At 28.9% G+C, this 23,558-nt stretch overlaps 1 protein-coding gene across 1 annotated transcript in view; it reads left to right on the plus strand.

Annotated features, from left to right (window-relative positions):
- Positions 1-22,876, plus strand: part of LOC111315770 (embryogenesis-associated protein EMB8-like) — a 22,950-nt gene extending 74 nt beyond the window's left edge. Inside the window, exons 1-14 of the mRNA XM_022917769.2 lie at positions 1-447; positions 540-629; positions 1,542-1,603; positions 2,775-2,875; positions 3,743-3,832; positions 4,273-4,395; positions 13,652-13,729; positions 19,497-19,582; positions 19,914-19,962; positions 21,042-21,098; positions 21,178-21,308; positions 21,399-21,482; positions 21,911-21,977; positions 22,179-22,876. The exon at positions 1-447 is cut by the window's left edge and continues 74 nt beyond it. Of these exons, the coding sequence (XP_022773504.2) occupies positions 206-447; positions 540-629; positions 1,542-1,603; positions 2,775-2,875; positions 3,743-3,832; positions 4,273-4,395; positions 13,652-13,729; positions 19,497-19,582; positions 19,914-19,962; positions 21,042-21,098; positions 21,178-21,308; positions 21,399-21,482; positions 21,911-21,977; positions 22,179-22,643 (1,725 nt within the window). The 5' untranslated portion in view covers positions 1-205 and the 3' untranslated portion in view covers positions 22,644-22,876. The remainder of the gene's footprint in view (positions 448-539; positions 630-1,541; positions 1,604-2,774; positions 2,876-3,742; positions 3,833-4,272; positions 4,396-13,651; positions 13,730-19,496; positions 19,583-19,913; positions 19,963-21,041; positions 21,099-21,177; positions 21,309-21,398; positions 21,483-21,910; positions 21,978-22,178) is intronic.
- The last annotated feature ends 682 nt before the right edge of the window (positions 22,877-23,558 follow it).

Raw genomic sequence — 23,558 nt, forward strand, 5'->3', positions numbered from 1 at the left:
TGAGACGGCAGTTGGCTTGAGAAGTTTGTTCTCAAATTGGGCCCACAGTGCCACTGTTTGTCGTAAATTCCAAATGTAATCACCCAAACAGATAAACAAACCTTATAAAATCCCACCATATTTCTCTCGTACTTTCACACTTTTCATTAAAAAACTGGTTCCACTTTCCATCCATTCTGGAAAAACCCCTTTTTTTTTGGACAAAATGGATGAATCTTCTCTCAATGCATATAAACAACTATTCCATGCCCTCTCTTTGATTCCAATTTCGCACTATGTACTGGCATTTACGCTTATATGGGCACTGTTTCTCTACAATTTCCTGGAAATTCATTTCTTCCAAGACTTGTTTTGTGCACTTCGCTCTGCTCCCGTTGCATTGACCTTTCACCCTTCATCGCACATCTACCACGGTGTCGTTTCCAAGTGCCGGATCCTCCACGGCAGGTATACATTTCCTTTTTCTCTTTTACTGGGAAATTTGATTCTTCACTTTTTTTTGTGTGTGTGTGTGTTTGTGAATTGGTGAATTATTGCAGCTATTTTGCGACGCCATGGTTATCAAGTCCTCATTTTCAGACTGCTTTTCTCAATTTCTTTGGGAATCCTCCAGTTTTCAGCTACAAGAGGTCATAAAATTTTCACTTGGCTTTCTTGTTCCTTTTTCTTTTACTGGATAAGTTATAATTAAGCTCTTTTCCGAATAGAATTTCTAGTGTTAAACATTTTTTTTTTTGGTGCTTTTCAATGTAGCAAAAAGGCTGTTTTCTACTGTCCTGCTTTTGCTCTTCCATGTTTATTGTTTGCTTCATGACTTCTTTTTTTTTTTATTCTTACTTTTTGTCACTTATTTATTATAGGAAGTAAAAATGTTTTCATTATTATTTCATCAAGAATTGAATCGAAATTCCCTAAGGTCATGTTTGGTACACAGATAATGATAGGATAGGATAAGATGATATTATGAACAGAATTAGATTAAATAATGTCATCCTATCTTATGTTTGATGTATGTAGGGATTAAGATAGGATAATTTATTTATTGGTCAAAATTATCCTTCCTCAAAGTGTATACAATTTAAATTATTGATGTAATTTTTAAGGGTATAATAGGACATGTAAGTTTAACCCCATGGATTAAAAATAATCCTCTCCACTTTGAGAGGATTGAATCATCTTATACCAAGATGATGATAATCCTCTTTGTAATCCTATCTCTTTCAATTAGATTCAAACCAAACATTATATAGAATGATTATCATACTATCCTAACTATCATCTTATGTACCAAACATGACCTCATTTGTTAAGATTATTGCATGAAAAACATCTCCATTTATTGTTTAAGGATTGTTCCCTTCTCCCTTTTTCTTTGGGAGGTGATGTAGCACGGGAGGGGGCTGTGGGATGTGGAGGCTCATCATTTTACTCAATTTCAAGCATATTCTTCTCTTATAATGTTGGAGGTAGAATGAATACAGTTATTTTATAAGTTGGTCCATGTTCTTTTTTCTCTCAAATACCTGTCTATTCCTTCTCAGACAACTTTTTCATGCTTCCGATGGTGGAACCATAGCTCTAGATTGGCTGACAAGTTCTGATGGTAAGTGCAAAATTTTTTATGATATTATGAAGTCTCTACGCAGATATATATGCATGTGGAGCAACTTTTTGATATTAGTTGGTATGTGTGTTTTGAAATCTTTTAGTATTTTGTGCAAGGTTTTGTTTTGAAGATTTGACCTTTCGTAGCTGTTACAACCATCATCAATTATATTATTATTTTCTATTTTTGTGATATATGATAGGAGTATTGACTACGAAAAAATGTGAAAAGGGTGCAAGTTGAGGACAGATAAGATATTAAAGCATCTATGAAGGCTTCCTGAAAAATGAACTTGTTCAAAAGTAATGCTTTGGGTTATAAAAGCTCTTACTTTTGGCTTCCATTTATCATCTAACTATTTGGAATTATACAATACATATTGACTGTTATAATGCCAAAAGAGTTACAATATGAAGCTGCTAAATGCACATTGCTGCGTCACACAAATTTCTAGTACTGCTTCAATATTTTCCTTCTAGAGTAGAATCTTAGTTTGTAATTAGCTTCCTCATATGCATCTAAGATGATAGGATTAGGTGATACCCTGTTGGCAGTCACTATTAGCCCTAGAAGAGAGGCTAACTGGCTAAGTTCAAATCCTTGCCTGCCCCCAAAATCCCCCTCCCTTTCCCCAACAAAGCACAAGAAAAAAAAAAAAAAAAAAAAACCTTAACTATCTGCAAAGAGAACAAAAAGGCATCTCGGTTATAATGATGCCATATACCAACACTTTGTTGTTTCAGTATTTCCTTTGGAAACCAACTCTTTGTTGTTTCAGTATTTCCATCGGAAGTCTGTATAATGGGATTTGATCATGCTATGTTGCTTGCACATGGGTTCAAGTGTAAAACATGGCTATGTATCTTGACAGTATGTTTAATCTTTCATGAATCTTTCCTGATAATTAGGGTTTAGGATCCTATGGGGTTCATAGTTTTCATTTACTATGATGGCTTTTGATTATAGTTTCTTTAAGTTGACATGCTCTCATGTTTAGAACTTCGACTCAGATTTTGATAGCCTTTAAATCAAATATTGCTGCTTGATCTGTATACTGAATGACACTATCAGGTATCAGTTATTTGTCTACATATACATAATACCTTAATTTCATATTCAGTATAGTAAATATCCTATTCTACAATTGATGTGTTTGATAATTGTACAGTTTCAAGAGGTACCTTTGAGATGAATGATGCCGTCTCAAAGGATGACACAACTCCTTTGGTGGTTGTCATTCCCGGCTTAACAAGTGATTCTACTTCTGCAGTAAGTTAAATGTTAACTTATAACTACTCTTCTTTTCTTCTTGGTTCTAGCTGCTCCTTAGCATCGCTTGTTGGCTTCAATGTTCAATTTGTTTCAACTTTTGGTGAACTTGGAAAAAATAATCAAACTTCACTAGGATAGCTGTATAATTGTGTCTAGAAGCTTCAAGAGTATAATGACTAGTTAGAGGTGAAAGATAGGTTGTAGATAACCAAAGAGGCTTTTGAGGGATCTCAGTTTAGGACTTGCAAATTTCCATTGTAATCTCAAAATTCAGTTGCCTAATGAATAAATAGGCTTAATAAATAAGGCAGGTACCTAATCAGAATGAAAATATTTAATTGTATCCCCAGCATTCAGTTTTAGGCTTTTTTGGTTTCTTACTCCTCTTTTCTCATGAAATATGCTCTGATAACTGTATTTATAAATTTTGCACGTGGTCTTCATTCTGTTAGGTATATTTAGTGCTGTTTTCTTTTACAAGATTACTGCTTATATGGAGTGGTTGGCTGAGAATAAATTTATTGCTATTGATGTCAGTTTAATCCTTTTCAAGTAATTTCTTTCCAGCTCCAGTTGCTAATCATCTTAAAGAATTGCGATACTAACTGATGCTAAGCATCTTTAAAATTAATATGAAATTAGTCAGTCTTGTAAAAAATCTTCTGGTGTGGTTTGAACTTATGCAATCTCCTAGACCATTCTCTGAGGTAAATTTTATTTGAGACATTAGAGAAAGCTATATGTCAAGATGATAGGCATTAAAATTAATGCAAATTAATGACACATAGATTCAATAGGGCAAAGAGATTGTTGTGCTATATAGTTTACAAAGGTAAAATTCTCTTTCTATAATTCTTATGGCAGTACATTAAGCACCTTGCATTTGGAATGGCAAAACGTGGATGGAATGTTGTTATTAGCAACCACCGGGGACTGGGTGGTGTTTCAATTACTGTGAGTTGTCCTTTTTCTTTTATTTTCCTCCTGTTGCATTTTTAATTTCTGGCACATTTTGTTGTGATGTTCTATTTCTTGATATATAGTTCTTTTTTTTTTTCAATATCATCCAGTTTTGCTGAGAACTAATATCATGAACCTAAATCTAGACTAGTAATTGGTTGAGATGTAGTTGGATATGACGTGTTCCAAGGAACAAGTATGTATGGATGAAAACCTGATAGTTAATTGGTTAAAAGCTGAGGATTTCTTGTACTTCCTCTGGCAAGTTCAGAGATGCTAGGAGCTATATCTTGCAGTTAAATAAAGAGTGGTCCTCACTTAACCATTCTGTTAATATGAATCATTTTGTTCATGGTGTTTTCTAAAACTTAACATTGTTAATGAGTAACTGATCTATTTCTTTAATGTTGTACTTTGTAATAACACTTTTGCAGTCTGATTGCTTTTATAATGCTGGCTGGACAGAGGATATCCGAATAGTCATTGATTATCTCCATCATCACTACCCGAAGGCTCCTTTATTTGCTGTTGGAACTAGCATTGGTGCCAACATTCTGGTAAGTTACCTGGTCTGCTTTCTATCTTTCTTAATTGTTTGCTACATAAAAAATTATTATGAACTCTATTGCTTGATTTACCTCCCCCGTGCATCTGCCAGCTCATCTCTAATATGTTTGATGATGGTTCCTCCCTTGGGTCTCTGAATTTCCTGGTAGAAATAGGTGTCCTTCTGGGTTTTTATTTTTTTATTTTTAAAATTTTCTAAAACTTGGAAGACAAGTTGGACTGCACAGCTTAACCCTATGGTTTATTTTAGCTTTAATATAAGTTACAGAGAAGCCATGTAGCTCTCTTTCTTATTGCATGGGTAGAATTATACAAGGATTAAAAGTCTTTTAGGCTTCCTATCTATTCCCATAATTGTTATCTGGTCCAGAAAGCGCCTCTCTTTCTCTCTTTGTGTGTGTCTCTTTGTCAAACTTCTAATTTCCATGAACAGTGGTAAGTACCAAACAAAAAGTTACTCCAGTCAAGTTGTTCCAAGTTAGGCATTTGATTCAATGGGAATTCTCCTGATCATGTTGATTCTTGTCAATGCCATTTTGATTACCATTAGAAGGATTTCTTAGGTAAGTTAGAATAAGAAATTGGCTCCCATTTATGCCTTTTTTTTAAGATCATTTGAATCTATGTCTATGCTGATTTCCTTACTATGGTCAGGTGTAATTCTGTCCCTATATCTGAAAGATTTTGCTTGTTTCACCTTTCTGTCAATCAACTTGGCTTCCACTTCCTATAATTGCATTTGGTTAATCAACAAATTCTAGAAGTTTTCTTTCATTCTCTTTAAATGTAGCATTTTTTTTTTATTATTATTCTATACACCAGCAATGAAGTTTTTAAACTCCAAAAACAAAGATGGCTGCTATATGTCCATTTCATATTTAATTAATTTATTAATTTTCATAAATATATGCTAATGGGACACGTGTCAACCCCTTAACCCCATTTGTGAAGTTTAAAATTTTCACCTCCAATGTGTTGGATAATTTTCCTTTTTTTAAAGGTAAAATAAAGTTTAGCATTTTTCAGTTCTTGTCAATTTCCATTCTTCAGCTTATTGGAATAAATTGGTTCTTTCAAAAAAAAGAAAAAAAAGATCGAAATAAATTGGTTTGTAGTCCATGCTTTAATTGGTTCTATAAATGGCCCTATCATTCCCACTTACCACATAGAGTTTTCTTGTTTGTAGGCATTTGGATATATATATATATATATATATATATATATATATATACTCGTTTTTGATACTTGCGTAACGCACATGCAATTCTTATCACTAAAAATTTATTTCAATAAATAATTTTTTTATATTATGATAATAATTATAAATAGTAATAATTTAATTTTGATTTTGGTATGATATAAGTAAAATTTGATAATTTTTTATATAATTTTGATTTTAATAACTTTCAATAAAATTTTGATAATTTTTAATATAATTTTGGTACTTTCGATATTAGTTCAGTAACTTATTATATAATTTTGGTAATTATTGATAATATTTTGGTAATTTTTTAATGTAATTTTAGTAATTACTCTTTTGTTAACTTATGATATTCTTTTAATAATCATTAATAAAATTTATGTCATCATATATTTAACAAAGGAGTCTTGTACGAATGTGCAGATTCAATTTTACTATAAGATAACTTTTTTTATATAATAAACATTATTGTTTCATTTAAATTTAGAATTTTTTTAACTAAATTTTTTATTAAATAGGTTCTTAGTAGGTTTATCCTAGTTTCTCATGATTAAATTTCTAACTTTATTTCTACTAGTAACTAAGGTTTAATTTATGACAACTTTAAATCTAAAAAAATTTATCAATTATTGACAAATTATTATTGATTTATTATTATATTATTAGCAATTTACTATTAAACTGTCAATTATATCTTATTAAATTATTAATGATTTGTTACTAAATTAGCATCAATTTACTACTAATTTATAAATAATTTATTACTAAGCTATAAATGATTTATCCTAACTAAATTGTTAATTATTTATTACTAAGTTATTAATGATTTATTATAAAATTATAACTAATTTCTAGTAATTTATCAGTGATTTATTACAAAATTATCAATAATTAACTAATTTATTGTTAAATTATCCTTAATTTATAATTAAATTATTAATGATTTATTATTAATTTATTAATAATTTACTATTATGTTATTATACATTTACTATTATGTTATCATTTATTTACTACTTAGTTTTTTATTATTTACTAAAAATTATCCCAAATTTATTACTAAATTAATCATTATTTATTATAAAGTTATTACTAATTTATATTTAATTATTTGTAATTTACTATTAAGTTATTTAACTATTAAGTTATTGATGATTAATTACTATTAAGTTATATTGATTTACTTTTAAATTTTCAATAATTAACTATTAAATTATCATTCATTTTATTACTAAATTATTTATGATTTATTATTAAATTTATCAATTAATTATTACTAAACTAAAATTGATTTATTATTAAGTTATTATTAATTTACTATTAAGTTATCAATAATTAATTACAAAGTTATCACTTGTTATTTATTAACTTATTATTGATTTACTAATATATTGTTATTCATTTACAATTAAGAAACATGTAATTTATAAAGTCTACTAATAATATATGAAACAATTTTCTTTTTCTATGATAATATTATTTTATTTAAATTTAGAATTTTTTTCATGGATTCTTTTTTATTAAATAAGTTCATAGTAGGTTTATCATAATTTTTAAAATGAAAGTTTTGATTTCGTTTATGTTAGCAATCAGGGTTCAATTTTTGGCAATTTTATGTATAAAAAAATTATTAATGATTGATAATTACATTATCAATTATTTACTATTAAATTATTAATGATTTATTATTAAATTATCAATAATTTACTATTAAATTATCAATAATTTATTTATAATTTATGAATGATTTATTATTAAGTTATTAATGAGTTTTATTAAATTATTGGTAATTTATCACTAAGTTATTGATGATTTATTATAAATTTATAATTGATTTACTATTAATTTATTAATAATTCACTAAAAAGTTATTAATGATTAACTAATTTACTATTAAATTATCAATGTAGTTTACTATTTCATTATGAGTGATTTATTACTAAATTATCAATGATTTACTGTTATATTTTTATATATTTATTATTATGTTATAATTGATTTACTATTTAATTTTTAATTATTTGCTATAAAATTATCATCAATTTACTATTAAATTATCTATGATTTACTATCAAGTTATTATTTATTTGTTTTAAATTATACATGACTTATTATTAAATTGTCACTAATTAATTATTATAGTATAGATGATTTACTATTAAGTTATATTAATTTAATTTTAACTTTTTCATAATTAACTATTTAATATCAATTATTTACTACTAATTTATTTTTAATTTACTATTAAGTTATTTATTATTCACTACTATTAATTAACTACTATTAAACTGAAATTGATTTACTATTAAATTATTACTAATTTATTATTATCATTTATTAATTACTAAGTTGTTAATAATTAATTACTAAATTATTATTTATTTTTTGTTTAAGTTATTCTTGATTTAATATTATGTTATTATATATTTATAACTATATTATAATTGATTTATCATTAAGGTATTACATATATATTATTATATTATTACTGATTTATTAAAAAGTTATCAATATTTACTACTAAATTATTATTCATTTACTATTAAGCTATTTCTAATTTAATACTAAGTTATCAATGATTACTATTAGATTATACTAATTATTTTTAAATTTTTAATGATTAATTGTTAAGTTATTAATTATATACAATATGTTATCATTGATTTGTGTATATCCAAAAAGAAAGTAACCATAATATATACTAGATGGTGTAATCTGTAAGGTAAAGAAAGAAAGAAAAAAGTTTCAAATTTAAATGACTTGAAAAACATAAGTAAACACTTTTAATTTATTATCTATAATTTAACATGTAATAATAAATTAAAATCATAACTTTTTATACTAATGCAATTATTAACAATAAATAAATATATACAATATATATTAAGTCAATATTTCTAATATATTTTTCAAAATTTTTAGTTCATAATAAAATAATACATATTAAGATAAGTTTTATTGATTATTTGATTGAATTATTAGTATATATATTTTTATACTGTTAGTGAAGTATAATTGCATATAAAAAATTAAAAATTTTGAAATGTTACGTCATCAATGGAAATAATAAATTTTGCCTTATGTGTATATTTTTAAGTATACAATTTTGGGTAAAAATTTTGTTATATATATGATAAAAGTAATGAAAATTAATTTACTAAATAAAATTTATAAAAATTAAACAAATAACAATTTTAAAATATTAAATTAACAATAATTAGCTTCATACTCTCCATAAAAAATTTCTTCCACTAAATAAAAAAAGTATATTTTTAATTGTTGATTCATTTTTATTCCATTATTCAAAATAACATTTTTTATATTTTAATACCAATCAATTTCTCTATTTGGAAAAAGTAAAGAATATTTCGTATTTTCCATAAAATATTTTTTCTACTATATGAAAAGTTGACATATTTTAATTGTTACTTCATTCTTATTACCATCATTCAAATTGACTTTTTTGATATCTTAATACCAACTAATCTCTCTTTTTGGAAAGAGTAAAAAATATTATAAAGGTTCATAATATTCTAAATAATGTTTAACATTGTTGTCATCATGAATGAATTTGAATTATGATATAATCTCTTTCAAATGAAATATTTGTATTGCTTCCCTCAATTTATATAGCAATAACTTAATTAACAAATGAACGATTATAAACTCGTTAATTTAGATTAACATTTTTATAATATAAATTTTAAAATTCTAAAAAAAAATCATTTAATCTCCGTAAAACTTGAGTATAAGGATTTTTTTAAAAATTATTATTAGTATATATTTATTACTTTTGTACTTAAATTTTCATTATGTTATATTTTTATTCTATTTTGAAATTTATTATTGATGCCATAAAAGTATAACTAAATTAACATGGATTAATCAACTCAAATTTAAAACAATTCAAAACTCAAATTTAATATAAATAAATTTTTTATTTGTTTTAAATTTTAATTTAATTAAAAAATATAATATATGTAATTATAAAATCAACTAACTTGACTCGATTTCAATTAATTTTAAGAAATAATAAATTAATAGTTATTTAAAATTCAAAATGATTGAACATAATCAAAATTCGAATTGCAATAGTAACTCAATTAAAATCCAATATAAGTTATTCATCTTCTTTAACAATTTAAAAGTTTTTTATTTAAGCTTTTTTCCCTTCATATTCAATGTTTTATTTTTATTATTTTTGTGATTGAATTAGTTAATTAATTTTAAAAACATTCTAAAGTGAACTTACAATTATAAGTAATTGAGTATAGTTCTTTTTTATTTGAATTTAGAATGATTTGAATACAACTTTTTAAACAAAAAGAAACATATATCAATTATTAAGTCAAATTTGCTCAGGTGTATAAATGAATAGCTGAGTACATTATAAATAAAAGTAAATGATAAAACTTGATTCAACCTAATTGATCACCTATCCTAAGTAGGGGTATAATTGATCAAGTTTGAGCCGCTATAGTATCAAGCTTGAATATGAGCTTGAGCTAAACTTCAAATTCGAGGCTTGAAACTCAGTTTAGATTTAATTGAGTTTTATTTTTTTTTAGCTCGAACTTGACTTAAAATAGAAATCGAGCTACTCAAGTTCGCTCAATTAGCCTAATTTAATATGTAAAAATAAGCTCAATTTTTATATTTGACAAAAATTCAATTATTTGTACTCAAGCTTGAGCTCAAGTTCGAGTTTTTTTACAATTATTTTTTTATTAAACCTAATAAATATTATATTTTCATGATAATAACAATAATAATAACAACAAGAATGATAATAATAACAATTTACCAAATGATTCAAATACAACCATGAACCATCGGCAACAAAAATGAAGTAGTAGTAGAATTTTAAATTTTTAAGCCAAGTAGGCAGGCACTAACAATGTATGAAACCAAGGGGAAAACAAGTAATAGTTTTTATTAAGTATAATAATATATAAGATGATTCCAAAAAAGCAAAGCACAAAATATAGAGTTTTCAATAAAATCCAAAGAAAAGTAGTATTTCTTGGAATATTATGAAAAGAATCCACATCTTTGTGGAAGCTACAAGAAAGTTAGAAGGAAAAGTCGTAATTAATTACTTACAACAAAGAAAATAAGCAGAGTTCGCCAACCATTTCCCTTTCATACATAGTAGACAGCAAACAAAGAAAAATCAACGAAATGATGTGCTTCAAAAAGTTCTAAACCAAAAGGTAAGGGATTTAGGCCCCCCTGAACTAAAATGGCCAGTGCAAGACAAACCCTGGATCCTTAAACAAAAAAAAAAAAAAAAAACCAGAGGAAAAACTTACAAAGACTTACCCAAGTGTGGTTCACAAACCCAGATTATTTTACTAATGTATTGTTGGGGCCTAAGATATCCATTGGCAAAGAGAGGAAAGAGGCGTTGTTGGCTTGGAATTTTTTAGGATTGCCAGAGAGAGGAAAGCAGGCGCTACTTAGGCAAGCCGGGACTCGGGGGTGAAACTAAGAAAGAAAGAATAAATGAAAAATGCATTAGGGTTTTCTAGGTTAAGTATTTAAAGGTAAAATGGTAAATTATTAATTAAACTAATAAAAATATAAAAATTCGATTAAGTTCACGAGTTACTCTAGTCGGGTATCAGAATGCTCGAATTCGACTCGCTTGATAAGTCGAACTACTTGAGTTCAAGGTTGACTCAACAATTACCTAACTAAATTCGAGTTTTATTCGAATTGAATCCGAATAGTTTACGAGTACTAATATATCATCTATACCTTTAATCTTAAGTCTAAAATTCAACTCAAAATTATAAAAAATAAAAATTCAAAATGATTGAAATACTAAAGACATAATTAAATAAAAATTTATCAAATTAATTTTGTTAATGAATACTTTTAAATTACTTTTGAATTTAGTTAAATTATAATTTATAATAATTTTTTATTTTAGATGTAAAATAATAATTAATTTGATAAATTTTAGTTCTTTTGAATAAATATTACCTAATATGACAAACTTAAAAATTTTAATACAACAATGAATATTCTTGAACTAATATAAAAAAGAAAATAAATGAGTATACAATATTTCTCCAAATAAACGAATTTCATATTAATTTTAATGAAATTTCAAATCAATATATTTGTATATTTTTCATTGAAAATATCATATATCATTAACATTCTTTGTCATATGAAAAAAATAGAGTTATGTATAATTAATTAATCAATTTTTTATCTCATTTTTTTGTTTAGAATAATCTTCCATTAATGGTTCTATTAATTGAATGTAATTGTATGTTTTATCCATTAAAAGCTTAATTTTTTATTTAAAAAATTTTATTATACATAAATTTTTATTATATAAAATATTAAAAAACATAATTTTAAAAAATAAAATAAAATTCTAACCTCGGTATTTGTCATAGTTTTTTTACAAAAATTTCAATTCTAACAACAATGAATTTGTTTGTAATACTTATATAATTTTTAATAATTTTATTTTCAGCATTAACAATATAAATTTTCATGAATAAATATAATTTTAGCATAAATACATTCAAAAGATAGTTTCAATTAATTTTATCACTCTTAAAGAAATCACCAAACATAATTAATTTTACTTTATTTGATAATTTTTTACTTAAAATAATTCACATTAAGTCACTCAATTATCTAGATGAGTAAAAAAAAGCGAGTAATTTAATGTAATTAAGAAAGATTAAATAATATTGAGATACAAATTAATCATATATATGCATATTAAGATAAAAGTTTAGAGAAAATTAAATTAATTATTGTTTCAATCAATGTGAACAATTCTTATGATAATTTGACGGGAATAAATTTTAAATTACTGGTAGTTTTATCACCTTTTAAATCATTTAATTCTACAGCTGAAAAATCCAATTAAAGTGTTTAATGAATTATATATCAGTAATTGTTAGTGGAGGAGATGTAATTGTTTTGTATTTAATTTGATATTAATTTTTATTTATGAGAATAACAATTATAAAATTCAAGAGTAAAACATACAAAAGAATATTAATTATAGAGGTTAGACGAAATTATAAAAATGATATATTATGGAATTATTTCAAAGGACTAAAAAGATTAATTATGTTATTAATAATCAAATTATTAGCTTATAAAATATATAAATAATAAAATCATTGACATACATATAAATTTAATATATTAGAACAAAAAATTAAAAGATAATAAAAAAACCAAACATGCTTTAATGACTTAATTATAGTTATCTTTAATAAGTTTATTGACATAAACTACATATACAATTGTTTTTATAACAATTAAATAAATAAATTTCATATAATTGTTTTATTCCTATGTACATTAAGCTTTAATGTCATTTTATTTATATTTTCATTTCATGTGAAAAATCATTTTACTTACAAAAAAAAAATCTAATAATAAAAAAATCATTTAAATTTAAATTTATAAAAATTACTAATGGTATTTTAGTCAATCATTGTTAATATTTTTCAAATTAAAATTTTATTAAGAGTATTTTAATTAATAATTTTTAGTTTTTTTTTTAGTCTAATTATAAAAAAGAGTCTAATAATAAAAACTTTTATTTAAATTTAAATTTATAAAAACATTTACTAAATATATTTTAGCCAATCACTTTTAATACTTTTAGAATTAAAATTTTAAAATTTTAAATAGTTTAATTTCACATAAATTTTATTTTTAATTTTAGTTAATTTAAATTAAACTTAAATAAATTAATAAAAATTATATATTTAAGGTTAAATTTGTTAATTTAAAACTTTATGAGGGTATTTAGATCAATTACTATTAATACTTTTAGAGTTCACACTCTTATATATATATGATATATATATATATATATATATTTGTGTGTGCACTTATCTTTTTTTATTGCTTTAATTAGGCAATAGCAATTTACCTGATCATATTGCCATTTTTATAGCAATATGATCAGTTTGTAATTATATTTCTTTAGCTTGATTTATAAATTATATCAACTTAATATTTATTTGTGACATCTTAATACGAATTATTTCCATCAGGTGAAATATCTTGGAGAGGATAGAGAGAAGGTACCTGTAGCTGGAGCCTTGGCTATTTGCTCCCCGTGGGACCTTTTGGTTAGTGCTTTTATCTCTAGCAAAATGTAGCTGTTAGTCTTTTGGGTTTCAAGTGGCACAAGTTTTATGGAAGAAATTACTCAAAGTTCCATTAGTTGTTAACTGCTAGTTTGAAATGATTTGCTCATTAAATATCTTCTGAGTATGCCATTTTATTATTCTTCTAGTTCGTTTTTTTCCCACTAACTTTTATGAAATAAATTTCTCACAATTCCATTATTTCTTAACTGCTAGTTTTTAATTGCCTTACTCCTTAATCTCTTAGGCTTTTGTCATTGTAATTTGTTGAATTGGAGATAAAGTAAAATCCCTCATATGTTAAATTGGAAGCAATTCAGGAACATAAATATAATAAGGGTCGCTCTACCTATAACCAATTGGTTTTAGGTTGGATGCCCATCTAAAATTTAATGTATTATCATAGCATACACTATCCCCATTTGTTAATGCCTTAGTGATAGGCATGTATACCAGTAATGCGAAGTTCATGCAACACGATAGGCTCATTATGTTTATAGATGAAGTTCATGCCACGTGATAGGTCCGTTGTCCCTAAACATGAGCAGGAGTGTAGAATGGAGATAAGGTAAAATCTGTCATCTGTTAAATTGGGGCCAACCTGGGCATATAAATATAACAAGGAATACTCCATCTTAAAATTTAACATAATTGATATGAAATATAAAATACAGAGTATTTACAATCAACAATACCAAATCATCAAACACCATAAGGATCAAGCACAACTGAGCTTAAGCTCCATAGTCCATATAAGACTGAACGGTCAACCTTTCATGGCAGAGCAGCCAATTCATTTCTCCCCATTATGAAAACCAAGAGGATGCAAATTTCATTGACTAAATGCTGTGGTCACGTCCCCTGGTGGATAGCTTGCCACCCAATCTTCTCCCATATTTGCGCTTCTTTTCACTAAATTTAGCCTAAAATAGCGAACTGTTTGTTTCAGCACAATGTAGGCCTCCACTTTGAGTATCTTTACCATGCTTGATTCTTTGTAAACTGCATCAGAATCAGTTTCTAGGGTTATATTCTGATAACCATTATATATTCTGATAACCACTAGCATTATACAAGCAGATTGCTTGTCTCATAGCTAGAGCTTTTTTTACATGTATGGAATCATCATTTATCTTCTTCTAGCCCTCCTTTATGACCCATATTGAAACTCATGTGCCTGTATCTCATAATGCTTGATTATTAGGGCCACCACAGCTTATCTTTTTCTAACTGTTAAGTAGTATTATCACAAGTCTCAAGTTGCCAGTAATTTTATATTCAAGTTGGGCAGCTTCACCTATTGCAAATTGGTTTTAGGTTGGATGCTTAACACGATACCTAAGTCCAAGTTTGTTCTATTCTTCCTATTTGTTGTCCCTTTTGAGGTTGTCCATGTGGTAGGCCCTTTTTGAGCTACAAGTGAAGGGAAGTGTTAAGTGGTTTTATCTTACATCTGTTAAGTCTTAGATTGCCTTTGGTTTTATATTCAAGTTGGGCCTCTCCACATCTTGCCATTTGGTTTTAGATTGGATGCTTAACACTAACCTTTGAAGGTCCCTGTTGCTGCATTGTGTCTTCTACCAAGTTCCCTTGCTCCCTAATCTTCTTATTTTTATCTTCCAATGATTGCCATGCAGCTGAAATGGCCTGTATACAGCAGCTGCACTACTTGGACTGGTCTTTTTAAAATATGCTTCTCATCTAGCTTTCCAATTATCCAACAAGTGAAAGCTATGTGCACATATGAAGCCACTTTTACTTCTTTTCATTCGTCCTTTATAAGCCCTTGCAGCATCCATTTATTTATTGTAGTTATACTTTCTTTGTCAGCCTTATAACCTAATGTTAGCAAACCACTCTTGCTCGGTCCAATCACAAAGCAGTATCTACATTCTTTATTTCCTTACTTTTACAATGAAAGAGGAGAGTTGACTAGCTTCATCTGCCATAAGTTGTAGCTATTATCTAATCAACTATTACATGCTCTCTGCACAAAACTAGTGAATCTGCTTGGAAAAGATAGTCGCTAGTTTAATTTCCACTCTTTGATCTACAATGTGTGAAGAAGAGGGACTAGATGAAGTTTGGGTATTTTGCTTCGTTTTGAATGAAACCAGATGTTACTGTATATTATCCTGATGAGTGAGGTCTGTTCTGGCATAACTAAAATGTCCTTGCCCCCAACTTGATTAGTAGGGACAGTAGAGATTGCATTTACAGCTGTAAGAGATAACAAATCCTGGGTTGAGTCAAGTTTCTGTGTCCAATGAATGATCAGGTCATGTACCTTCTGTAGCAACTGTTGAGCATCTTGCCGTGAATTTCCAGTCATGTTATCTTCCAAGAGCCTATTGCCCAACAATCTCTTCAAATACTAATAATTCACGCTTAGCACCTGCCAGATTGGCTTCTCTTTCAATGGTTCTCTTCTTTCCAGGATACTACTCCCTGGCCAAGACACTTTTTCACCCTTTCCAGCCTCCATTATATTTTATGAGCAAAGTGAATTTCTTTTAGCGCTCTTAGCATATAGGCCTCTCCAACATTACTTTGCTGGGAGGGCATTATTAAAAGGATTCATGTCCTTGAATCCCATTCCCCGTTCTGCTTGCTCAAGTTTCTGTGAACTTTGTTGGTGTAATTAGTAGCTTAATCTTATTTGTTACCTTCACCAGAACTTTTACGTATGTGTATTGGTTCACCACAATATTCTTAGGTGGCTTAAAACTAGCTTATGTAAGTTGGGAATGGACATTCAGCTTATTTGATTAGTATTTCTCTTGCTTCTTGTGATAACATTTTCAATTTCCTGTCCTTTCACATCTTATAAGTTAATTACAGTCCCCCTGAACTGTATTCCTGATTCTAACAACTTAGACAAACAGCCCTACCTTTGTAGAAGTGACCTGTTAATTATCATGTAAAACAGCTGATATGAAAGCAGTTGGAATGGTTCGATAGGCACGAGGTCAATATAAAACCAAAAAAAACATGGGGCTAATATAAAACCACAACAAATGCAGGACTTAACCAATATGGTAAACACCGTTTAACGCTATTGCTCATGTGTAGGCCTAATACTAATAACAATTGGAGCAAATGGTTCTACCATGCGCGTCAATTAGAAGGCAACAAACAACTTAGTTTCTAATACCATGTAAAGGCATCCAACAGAAAATAAGGCTGCAATAAAAGTCTGAATCGACTAATATGCGACAACACTAGTTAGCTATGTGAACAGGGAAGAAGGTTAGAAAAGAGACAATGACAGAAACTGTTGCGATTAATATTAGGATTTGAATCAATTTTAGACCCGGTTGCAAGTTTCCTTATGCATGATTCTATGATTTATCAGCCCCGCAGCTGACAAGGAAATTTGTGAGATTTTATAAACTGAAACTTGATTGTTAGTAGTCATGATTTTACCATATTGCATTATATTGGTATTAGACTATCAGTCAGTTTGAATATCTTTTTACTTGGAAAGCATCATGCAGTCCCAAATGCAAAGAGGAGAAAATCAAAATCTCTTGTCGTTTCTGCAAAGCCTTTAGAATGATTGGGATGGATTGCAATTAGCTTCTTTTAAGTTGGCAGTTTCCTTGCAATAATAGTGTGGGGTTCACCTGCATTTGGCTGGACTAATTTAAACTTTGGTTCTGCAAACATTTAGTATCATCTACTAGAGGTTTTTGCATCTGCGAATCTTTCTTTGCACATTGACTATATTAATGAAGTTATAGATCAGACAAAAGGGAAAGAACATGTAAGAAATGTTGCCAATTCACTGATTGCTAGAAATCTTCAGTATGAGTTTAGGAAATGATGTAAAATTTTCATATAAGATTGATGCTACTCCTTTAATGTTGTAGAATGCGGAAGTTAATAATGAAGTTAATAAAGTTCTTGAATGGGAAAAATTTTTTTGTCAAGCATTCTTTCTATATTCCAGAGTCTGATGAACCGTAGGCTGGATTACTTAGTCCTCAATTAAGGGATATTTATCATGTAAGTTTACCTGTGTTTTCATGTATGACAGTATTGAGCAAAGCTGCTCCTTATGTGCATCAAGTCAAGTTTTTGCTTTTGAAATGCGCATTATGGTTGTTTAGCCCATCAATTAAGATTTATTTCTTCTGAGGAATGATAAAGCAAAATAGATGATGCATGAATATTGTTCTATATAGTTGTAAAAGAGACCCATAACTAACTTCTCTACTGATCTTCTTTATTATATCATCGAAAGATATCCTAATCTCACAGAAAACAAATTTTTTTTAGTCTTTACTAATTGAATCTGCTGGAACAACTTGTGGATTTTAAGATTGTGAGCAAAAGTGTTATGCCTTTCATGGTGGTCAGAAATTACCCAACAATTTGTGACACCAGCATAATAAAGTTCTACTTAGACCTAGTAATTTTAAATACGACATGGTGATACAACACGGTGATACGACACGAAAACAACATAGAAAAAATTGTGCATGGGTTTAGTGTAATTGTGTTTCGTGTCTTAATTGTATCAACGTGTTTAAGACATGACATTAGTGTTCGTGTCAAATAGTAATGACACATTTAAGATACCGTATTATTGATAACATGAAAAAAATTTTAATTTTATTTTAATTTATTTAAGAAATAAATTAATAATTATATTTATAATATCATTTTGGTGTTTAAATAGATTATAAATATTTAATTTTTTAATAATTTTTTTATTTAATACTAATTTAAATGATATTTTTTGTTGAAATAAATGGATTAATTGTGTCTAATCATGTTATTCATATATAACAGTGTTAATTATGTCGTGTCATGTTGTGTTATTTGGGTATAAATTACTTTAAAATGTATTAATTGTGTCGTATCGCGTGTAGCGTATAATAAAGTATTATGTTCGCATTTAAATTATTCATATCATTTAAATATTCGTGTCGTGTTTGTGTCAAGCTTATTCGTGTTGTGTCTAAAATCGTGTTTGACATGAAACATAACACAATGACACGAATTGCCAAGTCTAGTTCTACCTACATGTGCATGCATGATATGTGTCTTCATGCATTTCTTTGTTTTGGCTTACATTTATAATATTTTGGTTAGTTAATATTGGTAATGATTTCCTCATTTGAATCACCCTTTTATGTGTATGCTATTGATAAAGTATTAATCCTTAGCCCCTGAGATTATCATTAGAACTAATTATTTAGTGATGCTAAGCTACAATAAGAAATTAACTAGGTACTACAAAAATAGAGAACACTCATTTTGGTCAGATTGAAGTTGAACTGACGCATACTAAGCTCTGGCAATTAAAACTAACTTTCTAGCCTTGGCAATAAAACGTGACAGAATCTGAATGTATTTGTTTTAATCATTTTTGTGGGCAGGTTCTTGAAACCTGCCAACTAACTGCATTAGCTCTTGAATTAACTCTTACCCATCTTCTAGGACATTCTACATTTTCCAATCATTTGCATCAGCTAATTCTTAAAAGTTATCGACTTATTGTGATGTGAATATATAGATTTATGTAGATAAGAATTCTCAATGCAGGGCCTTGTGTTCAAAGTTTGTTAGTTATCATGTTATTTCTGCTATAGCCACATCAAGTTACTATTTTTTTGACATTGTAGCAGGATATGTGATCATTCATTTGAATCTGCAATTGTTCTTCATCATCTGGTTACATGTTCTGCTTTTATATATATATTTTGGTTTTTATTTTCATTTAATTTTATATCTTCTGCAGATTGGTGACAGGTTTATATGCCGCAGGCTAGTTCAGAAGTTATATGATAGAGCCATTGCAATTGGCCTTCAAGGTTATGCAAAACTGTATGTCTGTTCTACTTTTATCAAATAAGTTGTAAGATTTGAAGACTAAATGCAGGCCCTTGGTGTCTGAAACTCAACAATGTTCCAACCTTTTTGATCTTTTCAGAGGAGGCATGCAGAATGATGCCTCCGGAATGATGTACCTAGTAATTGGTTTCTTTTCCAACTCATTCTGCCTTTGGAACTTAAAAGCACCGACAATACCTGTCTTTTTTCCTTTTGGGGTGGGGTGGGGGGAATAGTGTTTGCAAAGATGTCTCAATTACTTAAGTACTAATAAATTTTCAATATCAATTTCCTATAGTTGATATGACCCAAATGTTTTTTGTAGGCATGAGCCTCGCTATTCTCGGCTGGCTAATTGGGAAGGCATAAAAAAGGTTATTTTCTTCTTTGATATGAGGACCATCATTTCTTTGGGATATTGCATTAGTGTAGTTAGAATAATTGATCCGAAAATGAAATCATGCTGTTCTGTAGTTTCTTATACTGCAAGAATCAACCATCATTGATCTAATAATTGACCTCCTTTTGTTAGAATATAAAGTTTCCTCATTTTTCTTTCATCATGGGAAAATTAACCTTAAATTTCTAATCCGGACTTGGTATATAATAAGTTTCTTATTCATTGCTTCTTCCAGGCCAATCCTGGATAGTTACCACATGAAAACATTGAGCATGATGACATGTAGGATGCATGAATGCTTCAATGCTTACTATCTTTTGTTCTCTAAATAAGTACCTAGGGCATAACTAAAAATGGAAAAATTTTCAATGTGTTTCTTAAAATTTCTTATGGGGTTGCTCCCTCACCGCCTGTTCTTCCTCTATGGTAATAGGTGAACAGTATCTGTAGCCAGAAAGAAATACAGACCTATCTATCTCATGCAATGAGCTATGGAAAATTTCAGTATTAACAGTTTGCATCTCTTATCTTTTCCTTGCCCAATCTTCCTCAATATATAAAGATAGAAAAATACAAATATAAATTATTTGAGGAATATTACCTGTCTTTGCTGTTTTATGAATATTTCCCTAAAATAGGATAACAACCTGGCATAAAATTTTTATTGTGGTTACACTCTTACAAATTTCCATGAAAAAGGTCTGCAAGGAGGGCCACTGGATTTTTGCCTCTTTAACCTGGAGGAAAGTTTAGACCTGAGCTTTCACCTCAAGTGCATGCATTTAACTGATTTGGATGCCTTGGAATCACCTTTGTTCCCCTTCATTTCATAACTTTCACTATTAAGTTTACTGCTAGACAACATATTTATGAAGTTGCCCCTCTTTCTCTTATTGGCAATTCTGTATGTTATCACTTATCAACTATGGCAGAACTTCAAGAGAAGTAACATTTTCACTCAATCTGTTTCTTTGGGCATAAGTGTCATTAGTCTTCATTATGCTTCTCTTCCTTTTATCTTATACTGTTTACGGTTGTCCTCTTCTTCAAAAGTCATGTTCTATTCGAGATTTTGACAACTCCGCTACATGCCTTGTTGGAAAATTTGAGGTACTATCTGAAACTTTATCCATTTTTCTTCTTTGCTGTTATATTATGAGTTGCCAAAAGTATCATACTGTTTTCTCAGACTGTGGATACGTACTATAGGCATTGTAGCAGCTCTTCCTATGTGCAAAATGTGTCAGTGCCATTGCTTTGTATCAGTGCTCTAGATGATCCTATATGTACCAGGGAAGCCATTCCTTGGGATGAATGCAGGTGGAGCTCCTGTAACCATGCTACTGAATGCTGCCTCTGAGTTTCTGATGTTATTTTTAGCAACTGATCTGGTAACTCTGTCTTTAACAGGGCAAATAAAAATATTGTGTTGGCCACCCCACAACATGGAGGACATCTCGCATTTTTTGAGGGAATAACTGCATCTAGCCTATGGTAATTCATAGCTCCACGTTAGTACATAACCAACCAGTATAATATGTTTCTCAGATTTATTGATACTATAAGCCAGACTTTTCCTTGATAAAAGATTTTCAAGAAATTTACCGGCTGTTTTGTTCATCTTATGATTTTATTATTGCCGTCATCTAAGGAACCCCCTTCACTGAAATTGAGAGTGAGAACTCCATTTTTCTTGGATCCTTTGTGCTTCAGTGTTTAATCTTCATTACTTTCAAACTGATCTTCTCTCTAGCTTTTAGTTGATAGGCTATAAGGTCACCTGCTTAAACAATTTCTTGTATATGCAATGGTAGTCACCAAAAAATTTGATGTGTAAAGGATGTTGTCGATATGTAATTCTTTTAGCACATTGAATGGCAGACCAGTTCTAACACAGATAACTTTTTCTTTTTGTTATTCAGGTGGGTTAGGGCCACTGATGAATTTCTCGGTCTCCTACACACTAGTCCACACATGCACGTACAGAAGGTTTGCTTTATGTTCATTGCCTTTAAGTTTGCCTACCCAGACATTGCTAGGTTTATGAAGTACTTGTTGAAAGTCTTGCTCTCTGGTGCAATAAAATTATTAAACAATATAATTTTCCGATCTATCTGATTGTAATTAATTTGATGCAATACTTAAATCCATGTCATCTTGTTGATACTTTCTGTCTTCATGCATTTGCAGGCAGAGAATTCTGAACTGCAGCTGTCAGTGGGATCATCTACTGATCAGGGTCCGTACGTAAATATCGCAGAAGATGGAATGGTGGCTACAGTTGGTAATGAGCATGCGAGCAAAAACGTAGTTGAACACTTACCTGGATTGGGGAAGATTCATAACAAAGAGTGTGATCAAATGGTTTCAGCAACGGAACAAAAACAGTACCTAATGGAAGCAAAGTCCGATATTGCAGCCAGTGCTGCTCAAGTTTCTGGACAATGTTCAAATCTGCAAGGCGCCAAGTCTTTGGATGTGATTGCTCCAGTGAAAAGATGCTTGAATCACCTTTCCCGTCAAAACAGAAAATCAATGTGGGTACTGGCTTACATTGCCATAATTACAAGCTGGCCAATAGTAGGTTCAGCTTTTCGCATCTTTTCCAGGAAGAAGCTCGGAAATGTTTCACTTGCAACTTCGCATGGAAGGTAATCCAATGCAGCTACTTTGTATTTTGTGCGTGTTTGATGTGTCATTATTCAAATCCAAAAAGACCTGTTTAACTAGCTTTGCCTAGAAATGACATTAAAGCTATTAATGAGGCAATCTCTATTATGTCGTATATTGTCTCTTTATTTGATGTCACAAGACCTGGTGATAAGATTTTCCACACCATTGGTTGACAGCCGAGTGCTTACGGACTTAATAGATAGTAGTATTTTGTATTTGTCAGGTAAAAGTATCTGTTTGAACCAATACACAATAGATAAAATAAATCCCATATACAAATGATTAAACACAATGCGATCAACTTGTTAATCATGTCAACCTCTTTGCTAGCTAGCAAAGGATTATAGTTGTTGGCAATAATCTAAGAAGTACGAAGAGAAAAAGAATGAAGAGAAAGAGCTATGTTAAGGCAGAGAATGGATACATGCTGCATTTTTCATTGCAATATAAACGCATTATGCATTATTAAACTTCAACTACTTTAACCACTAGACATCCAATCGTCTGTCTAAAGTTTTTGGATGACCAAAAGCTTTAAAAATAATCTAAGACAAGCATGACAGGAACAGAGGTGGATCCAAATGTACGCCTAGGGTGTCTTATGCACGTCTCCAAAAGGTGAAAAATAAGAAAATGTGAAGGAAAAATTTTCACTGAACACCTCCGAAAATTTCCCTTAAACACCACCAAAGAGTAAAAGGCAAGAAAATTTAAAGAAAAATTTTCCCTATACATCTCAAAAGTTTGTCCTAAAACCATTTCGTCGATAAAATTAATAAATCTATTGAAATTATATATATATATATATATATATGTATATATGTGTGTGTATTATAACTGAACACTAACGAAAAAAAAATCTGGATCCATTATGGACATAAAAATGTCATAATAAAA

Source organism: Durio zibethinus, chromosome 20, assembly GCF_047325235.1.
Source record: "Durio zibethinus cultivar Kanyao isolate XHJ-2024 chromosome 20, ASM4732523v1, whole genome shotgun sequence".
Lineage (NCBI taxonomy): Eukaryota > Viridiplantae > Streptophyta > Magnoliopsida > Malvales > Malvaceae > Durio > Durio zibethinus.